Source organism: Taudactylus pleione, unplaced genomic scaffold, assembly GCF_031769625.1.
Source record: "Taudactylus pleione unplaced genomic scaffold, aTauple2 ptg000098l, whole genome shotgun sequence".
NCBI lineage: Eukaryota > Metazoa > Chordata > Amphibia > Anura > Myobatrachidae > Taudactylus > Taudactylus pleione.
Genome location: NW_028284500.1, coordinates 1,309,672 through 1,331,279, shown reverse-complemented (window position 1 = coordinate 1,331,279; position 21,608 = coordinate 1,309,672). Strand labels below are relative to the sequence as shown.

Genomic DNA, 21,608 nt, shown 5'->3' with positions numbered 1-21,608 from the left:
CCAACTGGCCCTTTGCAGGCCAGGAAGTAAGACACTGCAGGTATTGAGGTCTCCAATTTTACAGTAGGTCTATGCGAGGATTACAGTTCTGATTCTAAAGTATTACCGTAAAGAATCATTTCCATTGACAGTCTTGGTTATCCCCTTAATCCTGTCATAACACTTTAGATCAGCAAATGAAACAAGGGGACATTCTGACCTTACCTCCACTATGGTGCTCAGTAAATAGGTTACATTGAAAGGCGGTTTTTATTTTTATCTGCATAAGGAAAGTAGCCAGGCTGCACGCTGGTTCCCAATATGGTACACTGCGCAGACTGCAGGTAAAAGGTGCATTGTGTGTGATGTACGGGAAAACTGCAGCGTATGGAGGCACATACAAGTACAAGTCTGTTACGTTATACATACACTTTAAGGATATAACAAACACATGGGGACAAGTTGGAATAGCAGGTAATGTAGTCGCAATTCCGGACATCTACAACGATCACAAGCCCTATGTGACTGCCTGTATTCTAAGTCGTACACGTCTATGAGATAGCCAGAGAGCTGGGGGGAGGTGCTAAGAGAGCAGCCGTTGTTACTAGTAACAGCACTTACACCTAACCCCTGCTAGGTGCAGAAGATACAACTAAAGATGCACACTGCATACATATGACTGAAAATAGGGGGTCACACCATGCCCCATTGCTACACCTTCAGATACCTGTGAGAACTGCGATGTATAAGACTCAGAAGTGCTTGTAGCGGCTAAGATGAGTGTCAGCTGTGAGGCATGTGCAGTTAGCTAAATGTTAGGAGATATGGACTATTATACAGTATTAGGGCCTGATTCAGAGCCGGTCGCTATTTGCGCTCGCCCGTCCAGAAAATAGGGGTGGCTATTCAAATGAACCGTTCGCTGTTTGCGGTCTGTTCACGCCTCTAGGTCTGAACGTGCGAACAAAACTTGCGGTCGTTTTTTGGGAAACTACGCCCCCTGGCCACTCGCATCCTACGTCATGTCCGCTATTTATTAGATTAATCGAGTACATCGACCAGGGTATGAACTGCTCGCTATTCTTGTGGTTGGTTTTTGCTACCACAATTTTGCGAGCAGTTCTGGCTAAAAAAATAACCCAGTGACGTGGTCAATGACGCTGCTGTATTAATTATGCACACCCATAAAACGCCCGTTTTGACCTTTAAGAACGCCTGCGTTCTGAATTCCACTCCCCGTTTTCAAGCACCTTCCCCTGTTACCACCCACATACGCCTCCTCATGTCACTCAAATTATCAGGCATTCGCTATTTTGCGATCACATGAATTTCGGCCGCACTGACTGGTTCGCGCATGCGTAAAACGATCCGTACGCATGCGCAGATGAGCGAACATCGGTCAGAACGAACAAGCGGCCGCTTACGAGTGGCTCTGAATCAGGCACTTAGTTTGTAGTCGAACACAACAAAAGGCTGGTCAACGGTGTAGAAGATTTTCAACAATAGATTTAATGTGTGGGTCACTACGAGAACAAAAGGGAGGGCCAACATATAGTGTCATTACTGGGACAACAGTACACGGTCAGAACAGCTTTATTATGGCGTCACATAGATTATACCAGCGCACAGTACTTTAGAAATACGCAAACTGTTCTTCCATGAGAAATCCATTTATGGTTGCGAAAATTGCTAAATAAGGAGACACCGCAGAATCTTTCACCCATCATTGCTCCTAGCTAATGATTTATTACCCTCTGACTTCCACACCGACACTGCCTTACTGTCGCCCTCATCAAAGTGATCTACTCCTCTTTAGTCAGGCAATTTTATACATAGCCCTAAGGACGGTGGGCTGTTCGCTTCCTAACACATTCAGGAATCACCTCTACAGGTGTCCACGCTCATCTTTGCCGCCAATGCAACAAACGTGCGCACACATTGCGGCATGTGATTTGCCACTCATGCCACAGTACGCTAGTTCACGCCAGCATTCGCACCATGCCAGCCGATGGATTGTGGGAGCAAACAAAACAAACGCGTGGGTCGAGGCATAGTGCCATGGCGGCAGAGATAAGCGTGGACAAATCTGTATGTGTACGATTCTAATTTCCATATACTTTGTATTCCTCATGTATTCACAGGTTACCTTTATCTCAGTAGTTTCCTGTATATTAGCATCAGATTCATGAGGAACCTTCATACAGTATTATCCAGTCCAAGTATCTACAACTCACCCTTTACCTTGTAAACTGGTCATAATCTTGTACACATACTAGTCTAACGCAACAATGACATTGGTATTCACATAGTTTTGCAATAAATTAATGTCCATTTGAAATAAATTTTACAGACATACAAAAAAAACAAAACACAAAAAACAACTTAATTCTACTAAAGGGATTTTAATTTATTTAGAAAAAAAATATATTTCAGGATTTCACAGTTGGCGAGTTCAGCCCATGGTAAAACGTACAGACAGGAATGCTTGAAACTTGGATCTCTAGAAGAACAGGGATAACCGTACTGTCCAAAATGGTGGACACAAAAAAAAAAAATTTAAAAAATTCTTCATAAAAATCAGGAGTGCCATGAAGTTAGGAAACCGCCAGTAACGGCATCATTCGGGTACATGTAACCCACTTGATGAAATGCCTTAGGGAAAATGTTGACGTTTGCAGACAACCCCCGCTATCTAATGTGGTCCCCCCTATACCTTTAAGTACAAGGGTGGAATAGACAAATTAGAAGTGGACAATAGCAGTCTAAACAAACAGATGCACAAAAGAGGGGTAACCTGCTCATTTACTGAAGGATCATGTACGCATCTATTAGTGTTTTCAACCATATAGTCAGGCAAGTTGTCAGTATACATGACCAGACAGAATACAAAGTAATTAAAAATACAATTGTGAATCTTCTTTTTCCTCGCAACAAAACTTTAACAAATTCAGAAAGCTTCTAGATCTCAAAGTGGAACGGTTACCACACGATAAAAATCCCGTGCATTTCAAACACTGGGAGTGGAAAAAACAAAAAGTGAAAGGGAATAGTAAGAGGACAGTTATAGGTAGGTTTATAGTATTGAATGAGAGCGTGTCAACGATTGGAACAACGATTAACATGTAGGTTTGTGATGCTATAAGAAGCTTTTTTCGTAAAGGACACTAAACGCAAGACCCCAGATAATGTTAAAGATGATGGGGTGAAATTCTGTAACAGATGACAGGTTATGTCACATGGGGAAAAAAGTGCAGACAGCCATTTTGTAAAATTGAAGCAATATCTGCAGAGACTTCTGATGAACAATTATCTATACACCAGTAACGTCCATCCAGAACCCAGGCTGCCCTATTACTTAACTAGTAAATCAGACACATCCCTGCTTCCAAGTTAATGAATTTGTCTTACAAAATGGCAACGTCCACTATGTACACTTTCATTGCGTATGCTTCATTTATTCATAATTGAACAGTCTGCACTTTCATTCAGGTCCTGAGTCAAAGAACAGGGCTTGGATACCCATTATTCATTAGAGACTATAACACTAAACATTGGATTTTGGTATATGAAAACTATTTTACACAAGTTTTGGTGGCTACTCCAAGCAATATAGTTAGCAATTTATTATTTATAAAACATAAAAAACACCTATTTATATTCTGAAATAACTAGTAACCAAATTTGTAGCTTTTCAGTGAATGTAAGGGCGATGGGTGAGAACTATGGCTGACTGGTGGGTAAGGTGACGGTGGAGGGGCAAGAAGCCAGATTTCTCCGCTGTTGCTGTACTGGTACTCTGAAGAAAGCTATTTTGTCAGCAACATGCTTCATAGACGGGCCTCATGATAATTACTAATAAAATGGGAGCCATAGTTTCATAGAGAAACAGATAAGCATCTCCATGTTATCGGCTTGGTTACCCTGTAAACTGATTTATAACTCAATTTCTCGACTTGCACACCAGTATACCGATCAAGCGAGAACAATCTGTGTTCCCATGTTCAGTGCTACAGGATCAGATTACAAAAAAACGGAATAAAAATTATTGCTGAGGTGCCAAGAGTCATACGGATTTCCTGTCAGGTGTCTATCAGTGTGCTTTGCTGTGGAGAAAGGTAGTCACAAAGTCAACAGGGTGTGTGAAATATTAATGAAGATGGTAGTCCCACTTCAGAAATTTATATTTTTCTTTTTTTTGTTGTAAAAGACAAAATTTCAAGAGGTCATTGTCCAAAAATACTGAGGTAGAATTTTTCTTTGCATGGTCCCAAAAGCATCTTTTGAGCAATGTGGCCAAAGTGCCATTTTGTGCTCTGCTGGGGGGCCATTTTGTGCCCAAAGAGGAAGAGTGGGTTCATCATAGAACCTTAGATCACTGGTGTGACTTATTACTTCATAAACACACAAGTGATGATAAACACCTGTAAATACAAACAGTGAGTTCTGATAGCACTTAATTGGTCCTTATAATACACAATATTTCCCAAGGAACACTGCTCTCCTTACAGTAAAGTATATGGGTAATAGAAGCCATCTTGGATTTCTGTTACCTATATGACGCTGTGCCTACAACATGCGGTTTACATGATCTCCTCCGTGACTTCTAATATCCATATCCTTTACAGTAGGGAGTGTATTAATATACATATATATTTTACACACACCTGTTAACATTGAGCCTACAATCAAGTCATAATATGATAGGACAATGTAGCATATTCCAGAACAGTTAGTAAAATGCTCATAGCAAATGCCCAATGTTTGGTTCCCATCATAAGGGCATGTAAGAACATTCATTATTTACAGCAAAATTCAGAAGTGTTGTATTATCAGAAATTTTATACAAAAAAAAAAATTTTTTTATGTCCATTAATATATACTTCTTTATAAATAAAGGAGGAGGAAAGGGAGTTCCTTTAGCACAGTGCATGCTCACTTCTGCCCTTGGGGGGAAGTAGTAGCGAGGAAGGTCCATTATGCACTGTTGAATCCTTGGAAAAATGAGCATTTGTTGGGTGTAGGCAAAGTCATATTGAGTGAGGTACGAATGGATGCCCTCACCCATGGTCATCTACTCCAGTTCTTCAAGAGGTTGCAAACAAGACATATTGGGGGACAAAATAAAAGTAGGGCATTTGGTCCATGCAGAAGCCATTTTGTGTGGCTCTCACAGCAGCTTATCCAAATGGACACCTCACTTGGTTGTTTATTTAGATAGCTGGGGTTTAATGCCACATGCAGCTCCAAGGCTTCCTTACCCCCATGCTAGGAGATCTTACAGTTACTTCTTGAGCAGTTCTGAGGGGGGCTCTGAGGTGGGCGAATGGATTTTGATCGTTTTAGGCTATTTCCTTTGCTTCCCCCACCCCCTCCTGTAGCCCCACCACTACCGCCAGCCACAGAGTAGGAACGTCCATGCATCATCACAGCATTCATTCCATTGGCCATGGAGAAGGATTTGAGGTGGCTTTTGATAGCCACTGGTAGGGGAAGCTTGTCGATGAGGTGCACAGGTGTGCAGGACACAATAGCGCGGCAACACAAATCTTGCAAGCTGAATACTGTGGGGCGGAAAAAAAAAAAGTCAAACATTTCAGTACACCTCATCATCCCACACAAATCCTTCCAGAAATACTCTGGTATTTTATATCCTACTGTGTTAAACAATGTAAACGTTCCCCTATTCAATCAGACTTATTTCGTTCCCACCAGATCACCACCACTTTCACTGAAGGCACTTACCTCTGTTTGGCCTCCAGATCTTCTCCATCCCATGCCTCATAAGGACAATGCGAGACAGTTCGGTGAAGGACTCAGTCACATTAAAGTTACAGAGTGGGCTGACCTCAAAAAAAGTCATTCCGTTCTTCTCTGCGTAGGCCCGGGCTTGCTCTGTGGGCACTTGCCTTTTGAAAGCCAGATGCAACCTATTCCCCACCAGTATACGTGGAACCCCGGGGGCATGCTGAGAAGATAAGAAATGGCTGTAACATGCACTAATATGAAATTGAAAAACACCTTACAGCTTAAAATACAGCTCACTTCTTCAGAAGGGCTGCAAATAAATACACACCAACTTTCTCTGACCTTGTAGGAATTTAAGATATTTGATCATATAAATTCCATTCAAGTATTATATAAATACACAGCATCATTATTGGTATTACAGTTGAGGAAAAAATCTTTACTATTGTTCTAGCCATGCATTATGCCTATATGCTTCACTGCTATTGCGACTGATCAGTCCCCCAAGGGCTGTCTGAGAAAGATCTATAAATACTGGAACAACAGGTTAAACTTCTTCCTGTTGATATTTAGGCACATCGTAACCCAGACCTATCAGTCGTGGAGTATACCTCATCTATCTCTTTGATCCATCGGTCTATTCCATCAAAGGACCATCGGTTGGTGATGTCGTAAACTAAGAGGATTCCCTGCAATAGAAAACGGCATTTGTCACGTTAGGCCAGGGGAATACATTCATCTTACTGTGTAGTCTCAGCGGCCACTCCTGGATACATCTTGCTGCACCTGCCACAGGAGAATTGTGCCATCTGTGCCTCAGCGTAGGAGGGCACCTGCCACAGAATGCACTGCGTTGTAAAGATTCAGGGCGGCAGACAGCTTATTGGTATAGCTACCTTGCTCGGCCTCCTACCATAACTGCTCCTTATCACAAACCATCACTACTCCTTATCACAAACCATCACTGCTCCTTATCACAAACACGATATCTCAGCTCCAGCCATGCTCAGACGTATTCATTTCGTAAAAATTCTCACATGCACAACGCATTCTCCATTGGTGACAGGCTATACTGCTATAAATTCCTTGCTAGCTATATTGGACATAGAACTGAAAAACTAAACATCGCTTATACTTGTACAATGCAGACAAGATGGGTGTACGGCAAACAAGAAAAAAAATTATATATTATATATAATTTTTTATTTTATTTTATTTTTTTTTTTAAATATAAATGTGAGTCCTTATTGTAATTACTGGTAAGTCTACCAATGCAACACTAAAAAAAATAAAATGATCGCACAATGCCCACCTACGTATATAACAAAACTGTCTTTTTAGCCATGTACTAAACCAGCAACAGTGGAGGAGGAGGTGTTTCTAGCTAGCACGTGACTGCAGTGCGCTTGTTAGTGTGTGAGCATCCCTAAAGGCTTCACCACTAAATATCAGCATTTCCATGTGAACTATTATTCGTTATAAGTCACAGGCTGCCCAATGGAAACCAACAGCTAGAGGGTTAAGCTCCTTACCTGTGCTCCTCTGGAGTAAGAGCGGAAGATGGTGCAGAACCTGCCTTGGCCGGACGTGTCCCTGCCAACAAAACCATAAACAGATTAGGGTCAAGTACTTTGGCCATTCCCTGGTATGTTGGCGCTTCAGGTTTCCAGACTTACCACAGCTCGAGCTTGACGCGCCGGCCGTCCAGGAGGATGGTAGTGGTTTTGTAGTCAATACCTGGATGTGAAAGAATAGATTAGATTTGTGGCACAAGACAGCGTGATATAACCTAGGCAGACTGTGCATACAGTATACAATAAATTCATATTTATAAAAATAAGATGCCCACCGCACTTATAACGTAATTTGTGTTGATTGGATATATATTCATAACAGCTCTAATGACAATAACCGGACTTAAGCTGGGTATACACTAAGAAATGTGTACCCAACCTGATGTAGCAGGACCCAGCGGGGGTGCCAGCATCAACAAGTCCATACACACTTAGCGATGCCCATGCTGCATTCAGCATCATGGCCCCTGCTGGCGAGGTTGCCCGTCGGACCTGCATGCAGCTCTGACGGACGATGTCACTGACTAGTAGCAAAACTCTGGCAGTGCATACTGGGACGTGTAGTTCCACTGCAGCTGAAGGGCCCAAGTTTGACACTACCGGTCTAGTGTGTACCCAACTTTAGACACTTTTCTGACAATTAAACCTTTGTTAAATCAGATGCGATGGGGGAAAATAAAAATTGTTTAGTAAACCTAAGTAAAAACTCAAAATACTACTCCCAGTGACTGCATTCAAGCAGGGTGTATGATTAGAACAACATGTCCTAGCACAACCCATGGCATCAGAGCAAGTGTCACATTGGTGCAAATGTCCATTTAGAGAAAATGATGTCTTTTTATCACCGTGTTTCCAAACAGTTCTAACAGTGTGAGGCAGAGTATGGATCCGATCCAATAAACACAGAACATAATGTTCATCTCCCACAGCTGTCCTGTCCGTATCACCCACAGGATATTCATTATATTTAAATTATTGATAGATGGAATCTTGATGTAGGCAAACACTTTTCTGCTATTAATAAATGCCAAGCTACCCTGCCGCGCAACCGGCTTCCTCACATTATTGCTGCCATCAATTATTTAGAGTACAAAGAGTTCAGAGTGCTCTTTGGCGAGGGTACAAGATAACCTAAAGAGACACACACACACACACACACACAGCTAGATGAGGCTTTTCTCACTATCTATGTACCACGGCTTCATTATTTGACGAACAAATTAAATATATTCACAGATATCTGTAACGTGCGGAAACTGAAGGGTGGAAGCCCAGAGTAAGGGCAGATGTAAGACAATTCACTTTCAGATAGACAAGCGTACCACTCAAGGCAACATGAGATTATTCAGGGGCCTGCCATTGGTTTTTTTCTTCATGACATCAGTGTGAGGTCACGCATGAAATACAACACACTATTGGGCATATTCCATTGCTAGTGATGTGCCACCAGGAATCACCACGTACCCGACTGGGCACAATACGGTAGTTGCTCCTTTTCCTGTGCACCTTTAGGGAGTGTGCCTGTTTCGAAGGCACTCCGCGCCCATTATTAGTAATTAATTCAACCCCTAGACAAGTCCATAGAAATAGGTGATGGATTTAAAGGTTTTGTTTAAGATTAAAGAACAGTCATTATACTGAGTCTGTATTGTAATATAGCTAATCACAGAAAGCCCTGGGCATACTATATAACTATCAGCCTTGCGACAGGACATTAAGATACATGCAGTATCTTTCAAACTGCAGTGTATTATGGGTGACATTAGATCAGTCTTTCTCCATCCTCAGGGTTACCCGATTCTGCTGTACTCCAGATAACAAGGGTTCTTGACCTTTTGCACCTTTAAGAACAGGAAAATGACTGACTCTACTTTGCAATATATAGGTTCCTATGGAATAAATATATGGTCTCTTAATTACTCCTATCTGCATATTCAAAATAGTATGATTAGGAAGAACATAATTAACATAGAACTTAGCTGCCCATTAAAATAGCAAAAAGTTGTATTAGGACATATCTGTATTAAATTTGTTTTTCAAATGCTAGACACTAAAATATCCTCAACTCTGCATAACCCCAAGTCCCCCCTGGGAGCCCCTGACCTATCCCTCCCCGCAGCTGTCTGCGCCCGGGCAACATCCCCACTTCCAAGAACCCGCACTTTAGTAAATACACCCCCCCAGTCTCTCACACAATTATCCACCTTTGCAATATCACGAGGAGAAGACCCTTTCTCAACATGAGGACACCAAAACTCTAATTCATGTACCAGTCATTTTCAACCTGGACTTCTGCAACCTCCTCCTTTCTGGCTTTCCTTTCAACCTATTCTTAACGTCACCGCCTGTCTTATTTACTCTCCCACTGCCAACTACTTCACAGAAGAACCCATCCACCTCAGAAGGTGGTCTCCTCCGCACTGTAGCAGGGTTCTGTGCCACAAACATATAAACTCCTCAGTCACCTCGCTCAGGTCAGTAGTTATTTCTGTTGACACTGCCTCCTGCACTCTCCGCTCATACACGGACCACCTTACTCACCTCCTCTCACTCCCACATCCACGATGTCTCCCCTGTATTGTCCCACTACTCTGGTACCAACTCCCCCGCCCAATCAGTCTCTGCGACAGCTTCCACAACTTCAAAACAGGGCCATTAAGACTCATATCTACATGAAAGCCCATCAGCCCTTCGCATAACATAATAGCCCACGACTGTGACCTCCTACCTACTCTTTCCCAGTTCACACTACTGGTTTCGCCCCTTACCTTTAGGCTGTAAGCCCGCAGGGACAGGGCCCTCTTTACTCCTAACACTATGCCATGTCTGATCACAGAACCAGTGAATGCCAATTTACTTTCTACCCCTCCACTCAAGTTATTATGTGCTGTTAATAGCCATAATGAGTCGCTCCAACCTTCCCCCATTCTCTCCACTCTGCATTTGGTTGTATGGTTTTGTTAATGGTTATCCTACATATTGATGTACAATTGTATTGCTAATCCCTGTACGGAGCTGCAGAGACCTTTTGGCACCATAGAATAAAAAACAATAATGTTAGTAGGAAGAGACCCCCAAATTATTCACTTGATGAGAAAAAATAAATATTTAGTTCCCTTTCAACAAGTGGTGCTAGATATTTTAATTATCAGTTATTTATATAGCGCACACATATCCTGCAGCGCTTTACAGAGAATATTTGTCCATTCACATCAGTCCCTGCCCCCGTGGAGATTACACAGTCTATATTTCCTATTGCATGTACACAAACATACACACCAGGGTTAATTTTTGTTTGGGAGTGTGGGAGGAAACCAGAGCACCGGAGGAAACCCACGCAAGCACAGGGAGAATATACAAACTCCACACAGTTCGGGGCGTAGTGAGAACTGAACCCACGACCTCAGTGCCGTTATGCACTAATGCTAAACATGATATCGTCTGTGCTGCCCAATAGATTTGCAGAAAGAAAAACAAAAACAATGGATTTTGGTGCCTGATCAAACAAGATAAGAACTGCTATTATCAACCTACCGCTGTGCATGCTGGGTAATGCGCTACTTCCCAAGGGATAGGATTCTATATAAATCCTGCCTTCGAGACCATTGCTGCTTGGATAATCAGTACTATTTATTGGTCATAAACCTCTCTTTGTAATACAAATTACAAGCTATTTCTGGCGGCTGTGCACAGCTACAGTGTAATCTGAAAATATTTTTCTGGAGCAATTTGTGTGGTTATTACATGAAAAACACAAAGTAGGAAAATATTACAAAACATGGTAAACCTTAATCTACAATAAAAAGCAACAAAATGAAAACCACTTCCCAAAATCAAAAGATGATCAGGTACTTGTGCACCCCCTTTATACGGTCAGCCTAAAACACTGGCTAAACCTGGCATATAAACTTTAATGTGCAGAATACACCAGGCAGTGAGTGTATGTTGCATTACAAAAGCATGATGAATGAAACGCCTATAGATGGTAGTACCACCATCTAGAACAAATCCAAAACATCTACGAACACCGGTTATTTTTCTTCTACTGAGCTCCGAAATATAAATAAGAACATTTATTTATTTTTTTTAAATCACATAAGATAGAGAGACTACATTTTTGTACAGTATGTATGTAGACTGTCCAGGTCTTGAACAGATTGCAAAGATCAATCTGCATTAATCAAACAGCTGTGAATGTGTGTTCCCTGCACACACAACCACCAGGATAGGACTGAATAATGCATCTACACCACTCTGCAGTTTGAAGAGTTTCCCAGAAGCCATTAGGGGGAAGAGCTGGCATTTGCAATGAAGCAAATGGCTTTCCCTGCAGGACAGTGTGCGCTGTAACACAATCTTACAGAAATAGCACACAGATTAAAGTATATTACCACAGCACCAGTGTAGACAAATCATATTCATATAAATTTTTATGTCATGCCCAGTTCTTAAAGTCAGATACAGTTTCAGAGTGCACAAACCATGATTAATAGTAATGCTCTGGTTTAATCCAACTTTTAATTTTTTTTTTTTTATAACTAGCAATTAATGTATATTTACACGTGTGCACGGCCGGCTGCTGTTGGCACCTACATGCCATAGGGTGTGATCTGGGCTAACATATAAATGCTACAATGCTTCATGACTGCATTGGAAAAACCTGGTCTGACTTGTGTCTCCTGGGGAATCTCATGTGATTCTGGGAAAACACAGAGGGTGGAGAGGAATGTCATTATTAGGGAGGACAATGGACCTCAGGAAAGTATGTACACAGAAAGTTATCAGAGACTTTAAAAACAGAATAATATTCTAAAAAAGGAGAACAGCTGCCACCATGACATGTAGGTAAGAGTAAGCTTCTAAAGGGTACGCACCGATCACATACAGCACAGGCAGATATTGCTTGGCCTGATCCAACGGACACAAGAGCACAGCCTGTTTACTAGGAACTAGAGATATCAGAGGCATGAAACAATATGTGCCTCATACCTCAGTCATGCGCTAATTGAAAGATTGAACATTGTTCGATTCAAAATGGCTTCCCCACGGTACGTAGCTTCCAAGTACCCTCTAACCAAATGATAACTACAGCAGGGCTCGACAAATCCCGGGGGCCAGGTCGCCATGGCTACCAGATTTTGCTGCCTGGCTACTAGATTTTGCAGTGAGGGAGGAAGCAGATCCTCAACAGCTCCGGCGGGGATTCGTGCCTATAGTATTGTGGTGGTCATATCATGCACAGGAGTGCATGTGCTGAGTGTGGCCTGCGGTGACTGCTGTGCCTGCGTCCGTCCCGGCCTGCACTGACGACTCCTCTCCATCCTGGCCTGCAGTGATCCCTGCTGTCTGTCCCAGTCTCCGCTGATCCTTCCGTACATTCTGGCTGTCTACTGTCTCCTATCTCTGGCTGCATAGAGCTCTCCGGTAGTAGGGTCTATGGTGTGACCACGAGGGGAGGGGGGGGGGGGGTTGTTGTACTTTCTGGCACCATTATCAAATGTGGTCCGTTATTACTGGAGGGTGGGGGGTGGAGCAGGGGAGCTGTGCAGAGCAGTGAGGGGGTCTCCATTTTACTGTATCCATTCAACTGTGCCCATTTTGTGGACATGGGGGGGGGGGGGGGGGGGGTCACGAGGCGAGTGGTCTGGCTCCTGCACCTTCATCCTGTCTCCTAGATTTTAGAAACATTTGTCAAGCCCTGAACTACAGTGTACATGTTTGTGACACACACACACACATACAGGCTGTGCTGCTTTATTCTATTCTCCTCATTTATTTCCTTTCAAAGTTTATTTGTGCAGTTTTACTTCTCCACTACCAGTCCCACTCTTGTAATATATACACTGCCAAATGACTGGAAACAAATAAAACCTGTGAGTCACCATCTTTTACTACACACACAAAAAGTTTCCATTACTAAACAGATATTGTTGCGTCAATTGATCTGTTGATTATTACACCGCAAGAAAACAAACTGTGACCACATCCAATGGGAACAATGGACCAACTTATTGTCACAACCATAACGGAACAAGTAATTAGGTTGTTATCCAAAATAATCAATGTGGGACTTTAGGAAACCACAGCTTCTTTACATAAACACTGCCCATGCTATTCATGGGATTATATATTCACACACACACACACGGCATGCACTGGATATAGAATATTATATATAAATTTTTTTATAATAAGTGTTCAAGTCCAAAGACAATCAGAGACCTTGTGAAAACACAGTTACAGGGAAGCTACAGAGGACTGCACCAAGCCTATAGGCGACAAAAGATTAATCCTATTAGGGTCCCCAGATAGACGGGTCTGCACATTCAATCATCAGTAAATCACATTACACTTGACTGCGTTACATATTCCCTAGAAAACGAATGTGACCATTGTGACGGGTACACAACAAGATGAGTTAAAACATTAAACTACTATAAGAAATTGCAGCATATTATGTTAGCCGGACATGAGCAGAGATCTGTGACCAAAGACTCCTAAAAGTAAGACTGATGACTAAATAAGACACAAACCATAGCAGCCCAAGGAGAAGTGGTTCTGCGCACTACAAATACAAGCATAACAAATCATAGATAGAATTCCAGCACAGAAGTAACAATTACTTGCAGGCAGGGAATGTATGGGAGCAGCTGAGGTGGAGGCCGGGTGGATAAACTGGTTTGATCTGAGTTAAAATGGGTCCCTTACACTGCTTGTATAAAAGGTCTAAAAAATAACCTAACCATTCTATGACATGTTTGAGTACTATTAGTCCATATTTACATAGCACCATTACATAACACAGCACTTCAAGCTCTGCCACTGTATGGCAATTGTGACTACTACCTGCAGCTGCAGAGAGAGAACACAGGACCTCATACCGAGAGACAAGGAGAGCGCCACTCCTGTGCCCAGAGTAACACCCTTGCCCTGCTGCTCCCACTCCCTGGCCTGCCCAGTGCTGTGATCAGGAAGGACATCTCCAGGTCGGAATCAGTACCCCGACGCCAGCAGGCCGATGGGTGAAAAACCCGACAGCGCAGGTAAGTATACTATCCCCACCCCTCACACCCCCCCACCACCACCAACCCTCCCTTAGGGGTGCCTAACCTCCCCCCAAGTGCCTAACCTTTCCTGGGGTGGGGGGGGGGCCTAACCCCAAGTCCCCCCAGGGGGCCTAAAACCTCACCCCCGGCAGAGAACGGTCGGTTCGGCGTCGGGAATAACATAGGTGTCAGTATTTCGACGCCTATGTTAGATCCCTTCCCGTGGTAACGTTGTCGGTATTAAGACCGGCGGCTCCCATAACTACATCCCCTCCAGGTTTTACCAGGAGGAATTACACTGTAAGAAAGTCTGGTAAATGAAAATCTAAAGATATGCTGAGAAATGTTCAAAGTTCTTATTTAAGTAAGGGTATTTAATTCATAGCCCCTGGGAGGTGGTGTGGACATTTTCCCTTGAGTTAAGAAATATCTCCAACTTCTAAACAGAAAAATCAACTATTTTTTGTCTCTACACTAGGGTGTGTATATATTATCCATAGGGTAATCACTATTGTGGTTTTAGATTAATTTACAGAACCTACGACATGGTTTAAGCGTTGAAAAAGTAAATATTAATTTATTTTACGGTATTCAGGTTTATTGGGGGTAATCAGTGCTACATATTTGCTTTTTTAGCTGCAGTGGAGGTGCGCAGATATAAATTTGTCAGTTAAGATGCATATATTATCTGCAGCTCTTATATATGCTTAAGGATAATTGTATAGTCTAAATTGTGGCCTTAATAAAACATTAATGGACAAAGCCCAGTCATGCAGACACAGCTCCTAAAAAAGAATGACTGCTACAAGCTAACGAGAAGAGAACCTCAAGCGCTAATGCCAGGCCATTGATGTGGGCAACTAGTTAAAGATTTTAAACCACAGACTTAAAAACTGACAAGAGGCAACATATTAACCATCAGTATAAAAGCGGTAGTGAATAAACGTGAACAGGATTAATACCTGCTCCAGTAATCAGATAACGTACAACTGTGTACTGCAGGACCTGTTAGCAAACTAACATGGAGATGGGCTGTTTCTGCATGCCAGTATACAGATAAGGGGTATAGGGATGCATAAACATGCTTTGCTCAGTAGATTCATGGCTTTTGGTTTCTCAGCATCGGCAATAAATTACAGGTTTGTATGACACCAAGACTGCAAGCCCCAATCCAACATGCCTGCACAGTGGATGCTCACCGTTACTATAGGAATAAGGAGATTCTGATGCACCGTCCTGCAAACTCTCCAGGATTTCCCCCTTTCCAACATCACTGTCTCCCACCAGCAGGAATTTCAGGAGGTAGTCGTAGCTCTTCACAGGGCTGCCTTGTGTGCCCATCCTCCCTCAGGCGGCCACCGGCATGTCAAGACCCTCCGAGTGCCCCTTTGCCAGGCGCTGCCAACGAGAGGTGTCCAACCAATCTTTCTAGAGTCCGCAGATGGCTTTGGTGCACTCCTCTATTGCCTCATTTAGATAACCTTCTGAAACTGGGTATGGAGAGAATTCTGCAAAATAAAACAATATACACTTTTAACCAAACAGAACAAGTGCAAGTCTTAAATCCTGGATAATATAGAACCGCCCCAACATACTGCAATATACCCTGCATATTTACAATCCATCCGTACAATCATTAACAGCACCTTGATACATACATCACGTTCTTGCAACTCCTGTCATCTGCATTTATGTTAATGTAACAGCTACGTGTATATATTTATCGAAGGGGATGTAAGCTATTGGAACCTGGTATAATTATTCCCTTGTTCTTCCATACCATCCTCTGTCCTAGAGCATAAAGGGCTATTCTTCCCACTGGTTAACATAGTGCTGAAGGGAGAGGTAATAGTATGGTCCCTCCAATGGTGGGATAGGAGGACAGCAGCCTGCTAGTCAGCCACTCCTTGGCAGGGGGGCGGATTACAGAGCTATTTGCATGAAGAGCAAAACACAGGCAGATGGCTCTGCTTCTTAACTCTTGCACTGCTGGAAAGCCTGTTCTGCCCTGCACAAAGCCGTTTGCAGCAAGCCTCCCAGGTGATGATTGAGTTAAACACTTTGTAGTGAAAGGGGGAGAAGAATAAAAAAAAATAAGCACATTATGCTTTCACTATATAATAACCCAGAGCACATTCAAAACCCACAAGATTAGAGTCAATCAATATACGCTCTGATGTAATTTTGTCCTCATTCATTTTGTATTGCCTTTTCCAATTGTGTCACATCTATCCACATTAATCATTTGTTTATAAACTAATTCCTGCACCCACTACTCACATACCTCTCCTTTATATATCACTTTTGGAGCTGCGCTCATACATTAGCAGCACTGTTCTTTACATGTATTTTTGAACATTTAACAACTTTAATCCACACTGACTCTATATCTCACTGTCTCTACATCACACAGCCTCCACATTACACTGTCTCTATATCACACTGACTCTATATCTCACAGCCTCCACTCCAGTTTACATCTCAATTATTACCTTGTCCACAGCATGAACACCCTTACTTCACACAACCCCCATATTCTATGTCCACATAATCCTCTACTTTATCCGTCCCTCTCTTCCCCCTCCTGTTTCCTCCACTTGCTGTTCTTCCTTTTTTTCTCTCATCAGTCTGCTTCCAACCCTCTGCTTCTTTCCCCCACTTCTCCTATACCTCCACTCTCAACCACCTCCCTCCATGGTCTTGTTACCCCACTACTAAGCCCCATTCCCTCCTCGTTCTGTCTGTCACCTCCAGGGCTGCCAAGAGAAATTCTGGGCCCGGGTACTGCAACATCCTGTGGGACCACATCATGTATGGCTGCACCCTTTTGTGAGTGGGTCTAGCATGTGAGATGCACCCACTCACAGGAGCATGGCATAGCACCCAGCAGCTGGAACTAAAGTAGTCACTACTGTATTAGGATGGCGGGACAGTCCCATAATAGCTGCATTTCTTGTCAGGCTGTATATAGATGCTAAAATGTAACACACAAATTAAAGTGCTTCTACTTTACTTTGTACATCTCTCATGTAAATAACACAAACAATCTATTTTCTATCATAGAGATAGATGTATGAAGGACTTAATTTTTACATAACATCAGGTCGACTTATACACACACATTCCGCAGCACATATCCTAACCCACTGCTCCATGCTCCTTCTTCACTATCTACCCCTCTGTGTCGCCCCTGTCTGTCTGCCCTTCCCCTTTAGAATGTAAGCTCTCACGAGCAGGGCCCTCATCCTCACGTGCTTCTCCTCCCCCTACTTATAGTATAATTTACTCCTAACTCCCTACAATGGCACCTACCACCTGGTTGCTCATGTCCTGCTGCTTGTGTTTTGCAGCTGAGTTTATAACCTTGTCCTTGTCCTGCATTGTTTTGTATTACTATTAACTGTTTTTCTTGTGTGCTCATTTATGTACTGTGTAAGGCGCTGCGGAACCTTTGTGGCGCCATATAAATAAAGGATAATAATAATAATAATAATGTTTTGTAATGAGGTCTTCCCATGCCTCCTGCTGGTAAGACGGGAGGGGGCACATTACCCACCTGCCTTACAGGGCCAAGACAAAGCAGGAATATAAATAAGGGGGAACCACACTCACAAAGCAGCAAATCAAACCAAGCAACACTTCTTATATTATCCATCATCATCATCATCGAGCTACAGATATATTTATCATCGCACATTGACACATTTCAGAAGAGCTGCTTTTAATTAATCCATAGCCCTGGCTGTCCTATTGCTTTTAAAGAGATTTTTTTTTTTTTTTGACAGACAGCAAAAATCAGTATAGATCAAGCCATGTACACGCCTTTACACACACACACACACACCCATATAATTGTTATCCGTACAACATATGGAGCGTGCTGGAAAGCAGGGAGGTACACTATACAATCCAGCACAAAGCACTCAGAACCGGTCCCTGAGACATTACCACACTCACGTTTCTTGTGCACGAGAGGCCGATCACTTCGGCATTATAGACTCATTAGGCTACAAAACACCCCGACAACTATATCAGACCACCCCCAGCACATCTCTTCAATGCATGGTCAATTAGACACAAGCAGGCGAGCGGTTACCTTACTGGCTTAGGACACCATACATTCTATACTACTTATAAAAATGTTTCCGTAAGACTGTGGGTTTTTCCCCGTCCCACTTAAACTCACATAAATTATTCAGTAAAGCATATGGGTAGACCTAGAACAGATTTTAATTTTTTCTGCATCGGTGAACAGCTCTGCGATTTAGCATATGGCCCTGTTGTGAAGTAGCCAATGGGGCTGAAAATAGGCTTCAAACAATAGTTTTTGGATCCAGCCTGAGCTTGTTCTATTCGACGGGCAGCCCCACACACCATCAGTGTCTGATCAAGGAGGTTATTTCAGTATCTTGTCCCTATCGTTTCCGTACAAGAGATTGTACAAACAGCATGCAAATCTACAATACGGTTTATTGTATCTACTACCTGCAGACAGTAGAGAGAATATATATATATATATATATATATATATATATATATATATATATATATATATATATATATATATATATATATATATATATAATTTTCAAAGTGCATCCACCGCATATAGGCATCAGGTGATGAGTGTGAATAACAGTGAGCGCATTGTACATCCGATGCAGACTATAATTGGTAATTTTACTAAAGCTTTTAGATGCAGAGATGTTGCCCATAGCAACCAGATTTTAGCTATTATCTTATATTCTAGAGATAAAAGTTAAGTAGAATCTGATTGGAGATGTTGCCCATAGCAACCACTTTTAAAAACTCTCACTTTAGTAAATATACTCCCTAAAAGTCTATTTTATCACTTTCACCAAATTGGCCACATTGAACACAGCATGCAGCGAAAAAAAAACATTGTTCTTCACATTAAAAAAAAGTCCATCCTGATTTGACCAGAACATGAATTCTGCTTGGCCAATGGACCCTACAGCACAAGCTTGAGATTATCAGACAGCATGGGAGTGTGGATGAAGCAGGAAAGTTATCTGTCCCACAATGGCCATATCTATGTAAACAGACTAAACTAGTGTTTATTCAGCATCAGTCATTACTGCAGTATCTGCAAAAGCCTGTTGTTAACATACCCCCTTCCTAGCCAGATTCCTGCATCTCATCTAATAAGTCAGTTAGGGGGTTACGAAGGGTGAGGGCTGACTTCTGACTATCAAATTGGGAATGGGTTAAGCAGATCGGTAATCAAGGTGACCAGCTCAAAAGGTGCCAGTTGTAACTGAGGAAATGGCGCAACCCTGAAAAACACACACAAATGCACATCCATGCAATAGTTTTATTGGAACCGACTTATTTAAAGGGACTTGGCCTCTGTCATTATATGTGGATGTTTTGTTCAGCCTCTTATTTATCATGTGTACTGTGGATGGTCCAACGTGTAATCACTAAGTACATTCATGCGAGGTTTGAGCCGCAGAGCAGAAGTCTATTAGAGCGCGCTGTATAAACGTCCTGAAGAACCGCGATCAGATCAGGGAAAATACCCCCCCATAGCAGACAGGAAAAGAGCCCGTGTATAGGAATCATCCTCAGAACTGCACCCACCTAGACTTACCCAACACTGCGAATGGGAGAATCAACTGCAGAGATCAATTTTATATTGTATACAAAATACTACAAGGTGCACAGGGATGGGATGGTAACCAGAAAGACGTGGGTTTGGTACAACAAGGAAAATAAACAAATCAACTGATCAGCGGGCAGGCGTAATTCTCCACAATATATAATAATGCAGCCAGAGACAGTATAGCAACCAACAGTCTGACAGTGGAAGTAATCTAACCACTGATTGGGGGAGGGTGTATATATATATATATATATATATATATATATATATATACACACACACACACACACTAACTTCTGTCTGGCTGTGAGGACTGTACCTGATTTAAAGAGGAAAATGGCAGCTTTCATGCTGACAGGAAACAAAGTGACGAGAGTCAGAATAAACATCTATAACACCTGAGCAGGACCTGTGTAACCTGACTGCGGTAAGCAGCCCCTGTACCTGTCACAGAGGCCGATGCTCTCCTGCTGTGGAACTACTAGCCTCAGCGTGCCCAGACGCCAGGTCAGGTGGGGCTTGTAGTGCCACAGCAGCAGGTCAGGCTGCAGGGGGCAGGAAGCTTAGGAATGCCTGATGCTGTGTAAGGTACAGGGGAGAGAACTCACCTACCCAGCGCCCTCAGAGAGAGGCCGGACCCTGGGGAACAAGGACTACGCGATCTCAGGGCTGCGGCCTTATTGCTCACTCACAGACGTGAACCGACACCGACGCCCGGCTACAACCACGCGGGGAGTCTCAGCCACCGCAGCTGCTGGCGAAGCACCGGGAACACTCTCAGGCCCCGGCAAGGGATCAAACTAGCTTCAGCTCGTCCAATCTCTCCTCTCCTCCGGCCCACTGCGCATGCTCCTGCCGCTCTGTCCTGCCCACTGCGCATGCTCTCACGGACTCCACCGCCGTCAGCAGAAGGAGCGCCGGCCTATCAGCGACAATCAAACGCCAGCAAGGCGCCTTTAACGCTGGAGCCAGGCAGCGAGATGGAAACGCCCCCTCTGGCATCTCGCGCCACGCCCACATTGTCGCAGCTGCAAGTTGGTTGTCGGCCACGCCCCGTAGGCACCATTCGCTGCGTTCCCGCCTACAGTGACCGGAATGGAATCCTTCCTTCCTTGCTGCTGCTGCTGATGTGCGACGCATGCGCAGTGTGCACCACCTCACTACTCCTGTGCTCTGATGATGGTAGGAATGACGTTGGACAGTAACTGATGACGTCAGGGTACATGTAGGGAAGGGGATGTGCTGTAACCCTCTGATAATAGATGAGGTGACAGTGTCACAGCAGCCTCACGTTAGGCAGAAGGCGGCGTAGTTGGTACTGTCCCATGCTGCTGGGGTTTTCTCACTTACAAAAGTGATGCTCTAACTCAGTGGTTCCCAAACTCGGTCCTCAAGACCCCACACGGTTCACTTTTTCCAGGTCACCCAGCAGGTTTACAGGTGTAATCATTATTCACTGACACATTTTAAAAGATCCACAGGTGGAGCTAATTATTTCACCTGTGATTCTCTGAGGAGACCTGGAAAACATGCACTGTTGGGGGGTCCTGAGGACCGATTTTGAGAACCTGTGCTCTAACTAGCCTCATGCTGAGGGGCGATCATGTTTTGGCTGGTAGAGCAGGCATCTGTGTGGTT

At 43.2% G+C, this 21,608-nt stretch overlaps 1 protein-coding gene across 4 annotated transcripts; it reads right to left on the bottom strand.

The window, feature by feature from the left end:
* Positions 1-2,361: 2,361 nt before the first annotated feature.
* LOC148526419 (ras-related protein Rab-40C) lies at positions 2,362-20,909 on the bottom strand. Of its 4 annotated transcripts, none has more exons than XM_088470350.1 (7): positions 20,579-20,909; positions 15,544-15,852; positions 7,401-7,461; positions 7,257-7,317; positions 6,336-6,413; positions 5,722-5,944; positions 2,362-5,540 (listed from the first exon to the last, which is right to left on the bottom strand). In XM_088470350.1, exons 2-7 carry the CDS (start codon positions 15,683-15,685, stop codon positions 5,245-5,247), a joined length of 861 nt encoding a protein of 286 aa, XP_088326476.1. In that variant the 5' UTR covers positions 15,686-15,852; positions 20,579-20,909; the 3' UTR covers positions 2,362-5,244. The 4 variants fall into 4 exon arrangements, with proteins under 4 accessions (XP_088326476.1, XP_088326477.1, XP_088326479.1 ...); XM_088470351.1 differs by having other exon boundaries at positions 20,583-20,909; XM_088470353.1 differs by having other exon boundaries at positions 20,663-20,909.
* Positions 20,910-21,608: the final 699 nt, after the last annotated feature.